At 36.3% G+C, this 14,813-nt stretch overlaps 1 protein-coding gene across 2 annotated transcripts; it reads right to left on the bottom strand.

The window, feature by feature from the left end:
- Positions 1–110: 110 nt before the first annotated feature.
- cept1a (choline/ethanolamine phosphotransferase 1a) lies at positions 111–14,741 on the bottom strand. Of its 2 annotated transcripts, XM_081349183.1 has the most exons (11): positions 14,487–14,741; positions 14,275–14,381; positions 10,864–11,279; positions 9,122–9,269; positions 8,424–8,565; positions 6,133–6,217; positions 5,702–5,833; positions 5,244–5,402; positions 4,146–4,271; positions 2,527–2,687; positions 111–1,066 (listed from the first exon to the last, which is right to left on the bottom strand). In XM_081349183.1, the coding sequence occupies exons 3-10, from the start codon at positions 11,212–11,214 to the stop codon at positions 2,550–2,552; spliced, it is 1,281 nt and encodes a 426-aa protein (XP_081205309.1). In that variant the 5' UTR covers positions 11,215–11,279; positions 14,275–14,381; positions 14,487–14,741; the 3' UTR covers positions 111–1,066; positions 2,527–2,549. The 2 variants fall into 2 exon arrangements, with proteins under 2 accessions (XP_081205309.1, XP_081205308.1); XM_081349182.1 differs by lacking the exon at positions 111–1,066 and having other exon boundaries at positions 1,755–2,687.
- Between the last annotated feature and the right edge of the window lie 72 nt (positions 14,742–14,813).

Raw genomic sequence — 14,813 nt, 5'->3', positions numbered from 1 at the left:
ACACTATTCTATTTAGGGTTTGGGGCAGTAACTGCCCCACAATGCAGATGATTCATTTGTGAAATACTGTATGACTGTCACTGTTAGCTGAAAGACAAACACTGTTCATTTACAAAAAGCAGAGCAATACACAGTTGGAGTTTAATAAAATACCAATGAAATTTCAAATACATGCATGACTTAATAAAGAAAATATTAACTGGTTATTTAGAATAAAGGCCCTTTCACACAAAGAACGACAACTATAAAGATAGCTATAACGATGACTGTATTAGCGTTCACACACTAGCTAGCAGACGGCATCGTTGTTATAAGCGCGCGCTCTGCCTCTTTAAATGCTCGCGCTATTAAAGCAGGATGGATTCTGATTGGCTGTTAATGTTTTTAGCGTTCATTACAGTTGAAAAAAAAAACAAAAAAACATCGTTCTGAAAGTGATTCCAACCATACCGTTTCTCTGTGCCGTTATAGTTGTAGTTGTGGTGCGAACTCTGCTATTCTTAAAACTACGTCTTTATGGTTACCGTTATAGTTATCGTCCTTGACGTGAACAGGCCTTAAATCTGCACTAAGCATATTAAAATATCTTGCCATGTTAAAAATACAGTGATTGCCATATCACTACAGCCCTCACAGAAGACATACTTCCCACTAGCTGCTTTTATATTTACATAATTTTAATGTTTTACCATTTGTTTTTACACTATGATGCTCAAAAAAACATTTGCATTGCACTCCAAGGTACTTCAAAGAATACCACAGTACTACTATCACTATGGTATAAAAACCATGGTATGTTTTTGCCAGTACAAGAATTATATTAAAACAAACTGAGGCAGTGATCAAGAAATCTGCTAACATAAATATAACAATCTTTATTTCATGACCATTAATCTATTAAAAAGAAAGGTATTTGCTGTAAATCAACAAAACAACAAAATCCCGGTCAAAGAACAAATTAATACAAATATGCAAATGCAGTTGCAGCGACAGACATCATTTTCTTCAACTATGTGTGTCTTGCAACTTTGGTTGACCTCAGCGCGGCCCCGGTGAACGGATGATGCTTAAAAAAGGGAGAAGCACAAATACACAGAAACCCACTGACATAAGATTCACAACAGGATTAAAACATTTCCAATCAAAGACTCGCACCTATAGACTAAAATAACATGTACAAGCAACTGCTCAGAGGTAGATGCAAAACAACAACGCGTTTTGAGAAATTTACATTGAGCTTGGCCACTCTGTTCATATTCTACCATTGGAAGCACCCGATACACAACTGCAGGGTTTATGTCCATTGTTTTGCAAAATAAAGGTCTCAAAAATCCAGTTTACTCTGAAACAAATTGGCATGAAGGTAAAAAAAATATATATAATGACTGATTTAGCTATAAGAACTAATGAAACAAGCAGGAATATGAAATTGCATCTTTGTCGAGTTTGATGCTGTGAACATAATTTACTTACAAACAAAATACGATTTACACGAGAGGCTAAAAAAAATATCAAAATCGCTGAGTCCAACTTTTACTGTGCATAGGAGTATAATGACAGTGACAAATAAAAGGCACAAAAATAATTTAGCACAGGTTATCACATTAACTAAAGTATTTAGACCACAAACACGATTTTTAGGTTTTAATAATCTATTATTAAAGGTTCACATATGTACAGCGTAACCCATAACCATTCTAGACGTCTTTCTTGGGCCCAGTTATTATTAGGAAAATATGGCACGATCAAAATACTGTTTCTAATACAGTTTTTTATTATTTAGTGACATGGACATACCCAAGTAATAATAATAATAATAATTCCCTCCAAAACACAAAGAAACATATGCATAGAAAGAAAAACTGTATCTATACTGTATAAATTAGTTAACCGAATGACATCAGTGAGGCTGAATTAGCATTATGTGAAATTCTTGATGTTTCTGCAATATTGATGGAAACACCTGTGGCTTGTTTTTCATGTCAATGTTATCTCTTATCTCTCTGAAAGCTCTCAGACAACAGCACAGCTTTGTATTGGCAACAGTGACGTGTACTGGTGTGTAAGTTTAAATTGGTTCAAATTTCATTTAGTGAATGTGAAAGTGAATGGCCGCAAAGTTCACAATTAATACCTATGGCATTCTGTAATTATTACATAATTACATTCAGATGTATCGTTGGTCGTAAACGGAATAAATTATACACTGCTGGCCAAAAAAAAACACAACACAAAAAAAACATTAAAATGGAAAAATATAACAACTTTGGACATTAATAGTTGTGGCCTCTGTGGCAGATCTTCTATTCTTTGACTTACAAACTATGGCGAAACAAAACTGGTCATCTAACATTGCAATACTGACAACTGAATGGCGTTATAACCGTTGGATGCCTATTCTTTTTAACATTCCCTTTCAGCCTTCAAATATCCCCTCTTCATTACGAGAACAAAGTTTGTAACTGCAGCCATTTGGGCTCGGTCTCTGTGATTTGTGTTTCACATTCACTGAAGTGCGTGACCTACTGGAGGTGTTTGAGGAGCAGGGGTTAGTGGTGATTTTTGCTGTCTGCCTGAACTCTGGATGGAGATGGAGGCTGGATGCTGAAGACACGGATGTTTAAGTGTGTGGCGATCTGGTTACAGACACTCACGCAGTACCGCACCAGATCAAACGCTGACAGCACCTACGAGCAAAAAGGAAAACGTTCAAGCATGGCATATGCATTTTTGATACTGCAAGATGAAAAATTTAAAAGCAGCAAACCTTTTTAAGAGGTATGCTTTTTGAGGTTAAACATAGGTGAAGATCATGAGCTTCCTAAAGTTAAAGAGCCATGATCTACCAGGCTCAGCTGCAACTACAGTGTTTGAGGGCGGGTCAAACTAGACATTGTTCGCGGGCAGCCAATGAAGACCATGGGCTGGCATTATGCAAATTTGTTACATTGTTACATACATATGTAACAGGAAGTGAGACCAGGGGCCGGTTTCACAAAGCTATTTTAGACCGGTCTATAGTGTTAGACAAGTCTAAAATTTGCTCATAGACAGTCTAATGCAAGTTAGACTGTTTCCCTTTCATACGCAAGCGTCACGGGCGATGCGTGAAATGCAATACACCATGACTGTTCAACCGTCTATTTCGCTTCAAACGCTCGCTTTATACGCGCGTCCTATTCGCCTTGGACGTGCGAATGGATTCAAAATGTTCAAGCGTCGAAGACGCGAATTTGACGCTCTATTCGCTTTGGTGTGAACGCTGCATAATAACAGGCTGCGATGTCAAGATTGCAATGCTGGAATGTGTGTGTGTATGTCAGAGAGAGATGGCACGGGCGCGATCGAACAGTGGAAACATAAAAACATACTCCGTCATTTATACTCCTCCAACAAACACTTATTTTCCGCTGGGGTAAATGCACTGAGCGGTTGAATGCGCTTACTCGATCCGCCATGTTTTTTACCCAGAATGCATTGCAGTATAGTCCTACTTAAGATAGTCAGAGTCTTAAATGCTTTGTGCAACGGTCTGATTTAGATGTCTATCTGAAGTCTGACCATCTACTATATCTAAGCCATAGTCAAAGTCTATCTTTGTGAAACCGGCCCCAGAATTCCTGACGACTCGTTTCAGGTGGATCAGAATCAGTTCTTTCTTCTGGAGACAATAACTCCATTAGAAACTTTGTAGACCCTTTAAAATCACAAACAGCTATATTAAACACTACATGAAAGGTAATATCTGAAAAAGCATAATAGGAAAAGTTCACAATCAATTTTGCTTCTGTATTCAGACATATTTCTAGGTGAAACAGGATGTTCAATGAGAGGTGGAAGTTTTGCGTTTGGTGAGCTAATAAAATATTTAAACTCAAATCAATATTTAGTGTATAGTTATTTAATTATGTCACCCGGGAGACATTTATTAAGAAAGCAAATAGTGTCAATTTTAATTTCATGTTTTTTTAAATGTGATTTTAGTTGACTGTATCTGAATGACCTTTTTTTCATCTTAGTTTCAATAACCAGTCTCAGTAGACCGTGGAAGTAGCCTTCATTAAAGTATGTCTGCATACTACACTGAGCTCTTTATTTCAAAAGAGCGAGGAGAATCAATGTTTTCAGACAGATCCTGAACGTACCAGAGCTACCCACAGAAGACAGTACTCATTAATGAAACTGTTGAAGTACTGATTCAGAAACAGCAGCGCTGGTCCGGTGAAGGCCAGGTCATTACGCGGCATTTCACTTTTTGTCATATGAGCAACCTGGAAAACAAACCAGACGTGATTTTAGTGACATTCAGATTAACTGATACTAATGCAGCTTGAGTCTGACAGATATTTAAAAGATGTGAACTACAGACAACGTCAATTATTTATGCTAAAATGTGCAGAAAATCTTACTAACAGCAATTCTGGGCTGCTTGTGTGCAGCTCAAGGCATAATTCTTCCTACCAGTTATAAAAAGCTAACTAAGACCAAAAGTTCAGGTAGAGGCAGGGCCTGACATTAACTTTTTTGCTGACCAGCCAGTGTGGCTAGTGGTTACTAAGTTACTAGCCCCAATTTTAACATCGATATTTTTAATATTATCTCATAATTTGGCAGCAGGGATATTAGGCTGCTGTCACTTTAAGACCTGACGCACGGATCCATTATACTGTTACGCAAGCGTTTTCTTTCTCAACTGTTTACGTTCACTTAAATACATAAATGACTGTGTTCATGTGAATCCTCACCAAGACCGGCATTTTGACATTATCTGACATTATGGCATTGTGTGTATTTGACTGTTTAAGCGCAATAATAAATTAAGTAGCTACTGTGAGGCAGCTTTATGTGCACGCACTTTGGGTATGAGCACAAAATCCGCAGGAATGAGAAAAATTATGCGCAATATGTGCAATCTCACGCCGAAACTTCAAGCCTTGTAACACAAACAATATTCACCTTGAACAAATGAAACTGTATTGGAAGCATTTCAGATATTTCAGTATCAATATTCTACAAGTCTACAATTAAAACATTTCTATATTATATATCAAATTCAACCTGCCAAAGTGGCTAGTTGGAGTGACTGCGTTACACGCCACTGCTGAAATAGGGTGTTAATGTCGAGCCCTGGGTAGAGGTATATCAATAATCTGCCAGTAGTATTCACGTGTTAGGAGCAATTTATTAGAGTACTTATTTAGTGAAGCTGAAATAAATACAGTATACTGATGCCATAAACTTACCACCAGTCTGTTGGTGATTTTGGCCGAGACAAACCCAAATGCTAAGATGTATAGACAGGGATGTCTCTCAAAGAGCTGCACCGATGACTTCTTATAGATCATTAGAGCAAGTGTGATGACCACTCCTATATGGAAGGATGGAGACAAAACGCTTGTTCCCTAATAAAAAAAGAAAAGAAAAAAAGTTGTGCCACTAATTTAGACTTCATATAGTAACAAGCTTCTTTTTTATTTTTTATTTAGTGCAACTCATGTATTTATAATAAACAATGCAAATGCCTGAAACGTACTATTTAAAAAATAATAATTATCAAATGTTAATTCAATAAAAAAAAAAAACAGGTTACTTAATTAAACAGAATTAAAATTAAATGAAATAACAGAAAATTGTTAAAAGACATTGTAATTTTTATTTTCATCTTTTTGCATTTTTTCCACACACTTTAGCTTTAACTTACCGCGATAGTTGATCCATTTTTGCCCATTCCACCTGTGAAAATAACCCGGAAGTAGTTTGTGCAGGAGAAAATGGCACCCAGAAGAGTGAAAAGGGCTGGTACTATTTTAGCTTGGATATCCATCACAGGGATCTGAAAGATTAAAAACAAATCTCTGATGTCCTGTTGCATTATATAAAGCAGCATATACTGCAGCATGTGCTAATAAACAGAATGATATCATCTGCTGGTGTGGACACTAATATAGCTATCGTTCTTGGTGTGACCGGGCCATAAAAGTAAAAAATGTAAGGGATTCTGCATTTTGCTCAAAACATGCAGCAAGCTAGAGATTTCCTGATCATGATATATAGATTAAGCACATTTGACCTTGAGCATATGCTTTAATCAACTGACAAAAATTTGAAAGAATTAAGATTGATTTAAATTACCACAGATTGCCAAAAAGCTGTTCCTCCAATGGCAGCCAGTAAGTACATGATTATAATGAAGATTTGTACTTCAGTCACATCAATTCTGCACAAGCAGAGAGCAAAGAGAGATTAAAAGAAGAAATAAAGTTAGTTATGTATTAATCCCATTCTTTTTATCTGTAGTGCTTTATCAACAGTACAACAGCAGTCTGAAAACTGCCGGTTTCCCATGAGTGGACCAGACCGTTCAAATATAATATTTGGGTAACACTTTAGATTAGGGAACACATATTCACTATTAACGAGGAGTTTTCCCCTCAATAAACTTCTAATTACTGCTGTCGTTGTAGTGGTTATATTTAGATATGGGGTAGGATTAATGGATGTAGAATATGGTCATGCAGAATAAGGCATTATTATGTGCTTTACAAGCAAGGCCGTAACCAGGGTTTGAAAATTAGTGAGGTCCGGGGTGAGGTGCAGGGCCGGATTAAGAATTCAGAGGCCCCTGGGCACAATGTCTTGTAGGCCCCCCCTAAGGCAGGCCAAATGTATAGTTTGTCCAAGGATATTTTAATTTTGCATTAACAGTTTTAGTTTAATGGCTTAAAAGGAACTTTGTTGTACTATGCTGAAGTAAAGTTCATAAATGATCTTTCTTTCCCATAGGATTTTGTAAAACTATGATGGGTGGACCTCTGTCCCTCTAGGGGGGTTCGGGGGCATGGTCCCCCGTAAGAAAATTTAGTACATTTTAAGGTTAAATGCATCAATCTGGTGCTCTTTGAGAGCTCAAAATTAAGAGCTTCAATGGGCTTCAACCCATGAACTGTGCAAAAAGAAAAAACATTCACTTGTACCTGGACATTAAAGGGGGCTCAAACTTATTTTTTAGCTATGATATAGAGTTTCAGTCTACATTACATTATCACTGGTGTTAGTATGCCAAACAATTAGTTATATATATATATATATATATATATATATATATATATATATATATATATATATATATATATATATATATACTGTATATATATATATATATATATATATACACTGTATATAAGAATATGACACATAGGCCTACTGATGATGAATAAAGTACAAGGCTATTAAATAGCAGTTCCAAAATAGTTTTTGTAAATACAAATAAGTTGGTATGTCAGACCACAGTCATTTAGAAATATAGTGCAAAAACACAGTGAATAAAGTGTCATTTTTGGGTTAAGGAAACAACAGTAACCATGGTAAATACACAATACTAACATGAGCTGTTAATGAACATGACCACTGATCCTGATGAATAGAATGAAAATTGAATGAACATAAACCTGCATGTAAATCATTCCAAACATGAAGTAAGTTGCGGAATTTATTGGCACTTTTTGGTAATTTCATGACTTACAAATTGACATCAACTACGATGTTGTTGCATCATGCTTGTAGTTTCTTTTGCGCTTTATTTATAATAAAGTGACATAAAGCGCTCTGCCGCATTTGCGCGTGTAATTGAAGAGGACGTGCAACGAGACTGACGGGACAGGAAAGTACGTTTTTTTTAGGTGAGAGACATTTTATTTCGTAACAAGTTACAAATAACGTTAGAATAATGATACAGATCTGTATTATGCTATTGTTTTTGATAGTGTTGTACATTTCTTACAGATAATCATGATCATTGCGTTTGTCTTACCGAATTTGGTATCTTCCTGTCAGCAATTACAGTTTGTCTAAGCTTCTTCTTTTTTATTAATGCCACGAAAAACATTAAAAAAACAAAATAATAATAATAATGAGAAATAAGTTCAAAGCTTGTGTTTTGGAAAAGAAAATTAATATATCACTAGCCCTAACATTCAAATTCCCACTTTATTAACGTCCTAAAGTGTCACAATAAATGGGAAAAACGAGTCCAAAAATACGTATAATAGGTGGATCTGGCAACACAGAGGCTGCACCCGCGCCCTCACTCACAACGCGCTCTCAAGCCCCGTTCACTGTTCCTTCTCTCAGCGACATGAATTGCAAACACACATATGACGCGGTTTAAACGGCTAATTAATCATTCAGAGAGCTTGAAATTTTATTTTTTAATATAAAAAAATGACTGAGGTCCGGACCTCGGTGACCTCATAGCTGGCTACGGCCATGTTTACAAGTACAAATAAACAGCCAATATGCTAGTAAAATGCATGCTTATAAGCAACTAGGAAACAGTGAAAAGTGTTCCCTAATCTAAATCTTTGTGTACTGAAAGTGAAGTACAGGAGCCATGAATTCTGATTAAAAGGCGAGTTTTCACTCACATGCCAAAGCGCAGTGTTCCAGAAACATACGTCTGCCAGTGGGCACAATAAAACATGAACATGCCCACAAAACAACAGAAAAACATCCAGTCAGGGTGAGTACCCATCTGAACTGCTATACATGTGCCCAGGATCACAAACACTGCATCAGAGAAAGACAGAAAACAACAATACAGGCTTCAGTAAGACATTTGGCATGTACATATGGCCATCTATTTAGGGATGCACAGAAATCTTGCCAAAAATATGATTATAAACTTACTTTAACATTGTATGAGAGATGGAAAACAAAGCAGTGTACATCAGATCCATGCAATCATTGCCTTAACATACTCATTGTTTCTGCTTAAATTAATCCATCATTTTAGCTAACCCCATGATTTGTATTAACTTAGAACGGTACCTTTCTGTCATATGGACATTACATTGAAACAGTCACCTCTGATAACACATAACTCTTATTTGTAAAGTAGAAACATGCATTTTCTATAAAGCTGCTTTGAAACGATATGTAATGTGATATGTGAAAAGCGCTATTCAAATAAATGTGAATTGAACTGGATCTAATAGAAATGTCTGATGGAAAAGAATTAGCAAAGTTACTAAATTAAATAACAGTCTAGATGTTATTTTAGTAATGCCAAGAAATATATTATAATAGTAGCCGACTGTATTTGCATACACAAACGTGAGCCGACCTGTAGAAAGGGAGTCGCAGCCGTGGTCAAACAGCTCGCCGAGTGGCGTGCTGCTATTGGTCCGTCGTGCCTGCTTCCCATCTATAGCATCCAGTGATTGGTAGATGAACAGACCCAAAGCACAGGCTAAGTATGCCCACGTTGGTGCCTGAAAAAGACAGACAAATTTAAATAAAACGGGCTTAAATTTCTGTCGACTTTCTTTTCACAGGAATTTGTGAGTCAATGACCAACATTCAACTTCATACTAACAGCCACAAAGGTGGACATTAAGTTGTTCTTTTATCCCTAATAAATACTAACGGTACATGGAGAGAGACAGTGTCGTATTGCAGACTTTAGCCATGTGGTTTCCACATTGCCATAATGTTTTCCATAGCAGCAGGACCCATAAGACCGTTATATCTGATAAACAGAGACTGTTACAGCCAACAGAACAAGCTGTCTGACAATACACAGTATCTTATCATGCTGTTTAAACAGACCATAGCAATTATCTCCTCGGTAGAGCTCAGAATATAATAAACTATGGCCTTCATAGACTACATGTGAGGCAGGGTAAGATGCAAAGCCAAGACTTTATTGCAATCGCTACTTATAACATAATCATAATTACATTAGAACTGATATTAAAAGACCACATCCTACTAGTGACTATTTCAATAGCTATTAAATATTCATAAGTGGAATTAAACTGATATAAAAATTGACAAAAAGGTCATGTCCTAATTGTGACCCCTAAAACTATTTAAAGTTTATAATGAAACTAAAACTGACAAAAAAGGACAAAAAAGAGAGACAGTGTTCTAATGGTGACCACTGTAACAGAAGTTAAATATTCATAATTAAATAAAACTGATTATAAATCATCAAAAATGTCATGTCCTAATGGTAACCACTGTAATAGCCACTAAAACATAGTTAGATTAAAATCGATCTAAACAAACTAAAAAGACCATATTCTTATGGTGACTACAATAATAGCTTCTCAATATTCACAAGTGGACTGAACTGATATTAAAATCAACAAAAAGACAATGTCCTGATGATGACCACTGCAATAACTATTTAATATTCATAATTATTAGACTAAAAACTATCGTACAAAAAACATTTCCTAATGCTATAGCGGGTTGTTAAATATTCATAATTAAAATAAAACCGGTTGAAATCAATTGAAAAAGTCTCTGACTACAATAAAAGCTACTAAATATTCAGAAGTAGACTGAACTGGACTGAACTGAACAACAACAACAACAACAAATGGTGACCACTGCAACAGCTACTAAATATTCAAAATTAGACTCAAATCAATTTTAAAATAAACAAAAAGACAATGTCCTGATAATGATCACTGCAATCACTACTAAATATTTAGAATTAGACTAAAACTGATATTAAAACTAGCAAAAGAACCCATATGCTACTGGTGACTACTGTAACACCTACTAAATATTCATAACTGATATTAAAATCAACAAAAATGACTGTGGTGGTGACCACTGCAAATGCTGCTAAATATTGACAATTAACTAAATAATTAAAATAATTAATAATAATTAAAATAACTGCAAAAAATTCTGCTTAACTCCTTTAAACTGAACTATATGATGATAGTCTGCATTGTACCACTGTTAGTAGGTGAAAATAAAACGAATTAGGAGGTGATTTGTAGTTGATCCATTTAAACCAATAATCCAATATACTGAAACAGTGATCATTTAAGTAAAGCATGAGCATACCTGTTCGGTGGCAGTAGGGCAGTAGTATACCAGTATCAGAGTGGTGATAATATTGGTAGCAAGTCCCACTATAGTGATGAGGTTCGGAGCCATCCAGAGAGGCACTTTGCTCACCAGCCAGCACCAGTAACCCTGCATGAAGGACTCCATGAGGGACCGTCCCGCACTGCTGTACTGATGATCCTCCAGCCGTTTCAGCTGCTGCCGGGACAGACGGGATACGGGAAGCTCCATCAGCTTGGTCAGGAGACCGGAGCACTCTTCTCCACCTGTCACGGTCAGGTCACGGGCCACAGAGGAACTGGTTTCAGAATCGGGCTGAGCCCGGACAGGTCTCTTGTGGGAGCTCATGCTTCTCTGAGGATCTGTGTGGATGTGGTGAGTGACTAATCCACAATGAGTTTATGGGATTAGATCTATGGGAACACAACCATTAGCATGCAGAAATTAATATGGAACAACTCTAGACACCACTGGACAACAGGAATTGATTTTTAACTAAATGTTTTTGTGGGGTGGAGTAATAGTTAACAGCTATTTAGTAAATGATTTCCATACAAAGAACAAGTTGCACTAAGATCTGAAAAAAATCTATAGTTCTATCTATAGTTAAATGAGTTTCTCAGGGACAACAGAGAATATCCATTTGGACAAAAAAACAATCTGCATGAACCATTTCAGTCTAGCTTTCGTCCTCTCCACAATACAGAGACTTCTCTTCTAAGAGTAGTGAATGACCTCTGATACTGGTGTCCTCAGCCTTCTCCTCTTGGACCTGAGTGCAGCTTTTGATACAGTTTGCCATTCTGTACTCCTATCTCATCTAACTGCTATCGGTATTACTGGAACTGTCCTTCAGTGGCTAAGCTCATATCTCTCAGACATGCAACAATTCATTAGCATTAATAAAGACAAATCTCGTTCTGTCACTGTTTCCCGTGGAGTGCCTCAAGGATCTGTTCTTGGTCCACTTCTATTTTTAATCTACATGCTTCCTCTGGGTCAGATCATCTGGCGTCATGGTCTTAACTTCTACAGTTATGCTGATGATACACAAATCTATCTTACTGCTCAGCCTGAGCCTAATTCTGTTTTTTTTCTCCCCCTTCAATTACATCTTGGCTATATGATCTCAAAGTATAATGGCTCAAAACTTCTTAATACTGAAAAAAATACAGAAATCCTTTTAGTAGGCCCTAAATCCCTTGTCTCCTCCCAACATGACTTCTCAATTCATATTGACGGTGTTATGGTTTATCCTTCACCTACTAGAAGCAATATTGGGGTACTATATGATTCTAAATTATGCTTTAAACCCCATATCAATCAGCTTGTTAAGTCTTGTTTTTTTCCATCTTCATAATATTGCCCGTATACGACCTTCGTTAAACCTCAAAGATGCTGAAACTGTTGTCCATGCTTTTATAACCTCACGTCTGGACTATTGTAACTCTTTGTTTTTCAGCCTACCCACTAAAGCCCTTGATTGTTTGCAACTAATTCAAAACTCAGCTGCTCATGCCCTTACATTTAACAAAAAAATCAGCTCACATCACTCCCATTCTACAGCAATTGCATTGGCTCCCTGTTATCTTTCACTTTCAGTTTAAAATACGTGTCCTAGTTTTCAAAGCTTGTCATGGTTTAGCACCTTCTTAACTTTCAGAATGAATACACCCTCATGTTCCTGCCTGTACTCTGAGATCGAGTTCTGAGAACTTGCTTGCAGTACCTAAGTCCAAATCTACTGTTGGTGGTAGGGCATTCAGCACTTCAGCTCCTAAACAATCTCCCACACAAAACCTCAGTGCTGTCTCCTCACTCCAGACCTTTAAAACTGATCTCAACAATAATTTATTTACATTATGTTTTGTTAACTGATTCTGATTTTCTACTTTCAATTTCAATGCTTACTTTGGTTGTTGTCTCGTATGTTATAGGATCACTCTCTGTCTGCCTGTTCATATAGTTGTATTCTGATTGTATATTTGTATCCATCAACATTATGTAAAGTGTCCTAAGGTTCTTGAAAGGCGCTATATAAATTCATATCAGAGTACAAAATAAGAAATCATCTAGTCTTTAGCAGGTCTTAAAATTTGGTAAATACAACCTCAGATGAACCATGACATATTACACAGTGTCGTTATTTATTTAACAAAATTCAAAAGCCTGTAGATCCACCTTTAGATGTGTTTGTGCTGATATGCAGTGTTTAGTTTTCGCCAAATATGGCACTGTGCATTTTGGCCAAACATCTCCACTTTGGTCTCGTCTTTCCAAAGGACATTGGATGCTTTCTCCTGGAAACCGTTTCAAACATGCCAAACTTTAACATTTAACATGTCAATTGAGGCCTGTAGAGTTTGAGATATAGCTCTTGGGTGTTTTGTGATTTCTCTGAGCATTGCACGATCTGACCTTGGAGTGAATTTGCTGGGAAGTCCACTGCTGGGAAGATTATCAACTGTGTTGAATGTTTTCCACTTGTGTATAATCCTCACTGTAGAAGGATGGACTTCAAATGGTTTAGAAATGGCCTTATAACCCTTCCCAGATTGATGGGCAGGAACAATTGCTTCTCTAAGATCATTGCTGTTGTCTTTCCTCCTTGGCATTGTGTTATGCACCAGACCAGCAAACTGCCAAAAACTACTGCTTTTATATAGTTGGTCACGCTTGCTGATGATCAGTTAATCAAAGGCATTTGATTAGCAACGCCTGACAGCAACTTACCCTCTTAATTCCTATGGAAGGATATACTTAGTTTTTCATACATGGCTTCTCCATTTTGGCCTAGTTTTTGTTAAATAAATAATGACACAGTGTAATATGTCATGTGTTGTTGTTCATCTGAGGTTGTATTTACCTCATTTTAAGACTTGCCAAGGACCAATGATTTTTATGTCATCCTGATTTGAAAACCATAGAATTCAAAAGGGTGTACTTTCTTTTACACATGACTATATATATATATATATATATATATATATATATATATATATATATATATATATATATATATATATATACATACACACAATTCAGATTTCATTATAGCAAATGTTTTACCATGCTTTTATACTTTATTTGAGGCCTCTTAAAATATTAAGCTAAAATAAAACATAACAAACTTATATCTTCACAGTCCCTATCACATTTTACATACATTTTTATTTCAGGTAATATTATAAATGTGATATAAATAATTAAACAGTAAACGCATTTTAGAGTCATTGTGATTAATAAAATTCGGTTGAGCTCAACAATACATGCCACCCCAAAATACACCTGATACTAAAGAAAAAGGGAAGGACAGAAAGATAAGAGAAATGATTCATAGGGATCTAATAAAACCAAACCCTTGCAATGTGGCACTGATCTGTCTTGTATGTTTTATGAAGAACTCACCAGTTGACTGTATTTATGAGATCTGTAACAGCCCATTAAAATCCTTCTACTGGATGATGACGTCAACTTGATAGCAGGATGAGTGACGTCGTCAACTTGATGGCGATCTGTTAAACGTGTCAGGCAATAGAAATGTGATATACGTTTATAATTGTAATTATATTAAACATTTTTACAGACAGCGTGATTAATAAAGTTGTGAACAACAGTACCTTTGTTTAAGTGGTGAAGATGTCTTCTCTCCTCGCAGCATTACCCTGGAGATGCCCGTGTGATGCTAAAAGTTGAATTCTTAAATAAATGATAAATAACTTAGATGAGGGAAATGCCAAGACGAACAACCGTTCGCATGAAGGGGGAGAGGCTTTGGTGAAGGATCGTTAACCGACAGCAGCGCTAACGGCGTGGATGAGATGCAGAGGCGTGAAAAACGCTTCAATAAAGAAACGACAACACCTTCCGGAAGTAGGCATTTCAAAATAAAAGAAAATTTAAAATATAATTTAAATTACATTAATCAGATCTGTTCATATTGAAAT

This window comes from Scardinius erythrophthalmus (genome assembly GCF_964197995.2).
Source record: "Scardinius erythrophthalmus genome assembly, chromosome: 20".
NCBI lineage: Eukaryota > Metazoa > Chordata > Actinopteri > Cypriniformes > Leuciscidae > Scardinius > Scardinius erythrophthalmus.
The sequence above is the reverse complement of the archived record's forward strand: the minus strand, read 5'-3'. Positions and strand labels throughout refer to the sequence as shown.

Excerpts from the sequence above, each read along its gene's own strand:
- cept1a (XM_081349183.1), bottom strand. The coding sequence starts at position 11,214 with ATGAGCTCCCACAAGAGACCTGTCCGGGCTCAGCCCGATTCTGAAACC. Across the intron at positions 5,834-6,132 it reads CAGCTTTTTGGCAATCTGTG|ATCCCTGTGATGGATATCCA; the intron begins GTAATTTAAATC and ends TTAATCTTTCAG. Across the intron at positions 4,272-5,243 it reads AAATCACCAACAGACTGGTG|GTTGCTCATATGACAAAAAG; the intron begins GTAAGTTTATGG and ends TTTGTTTTCCAG.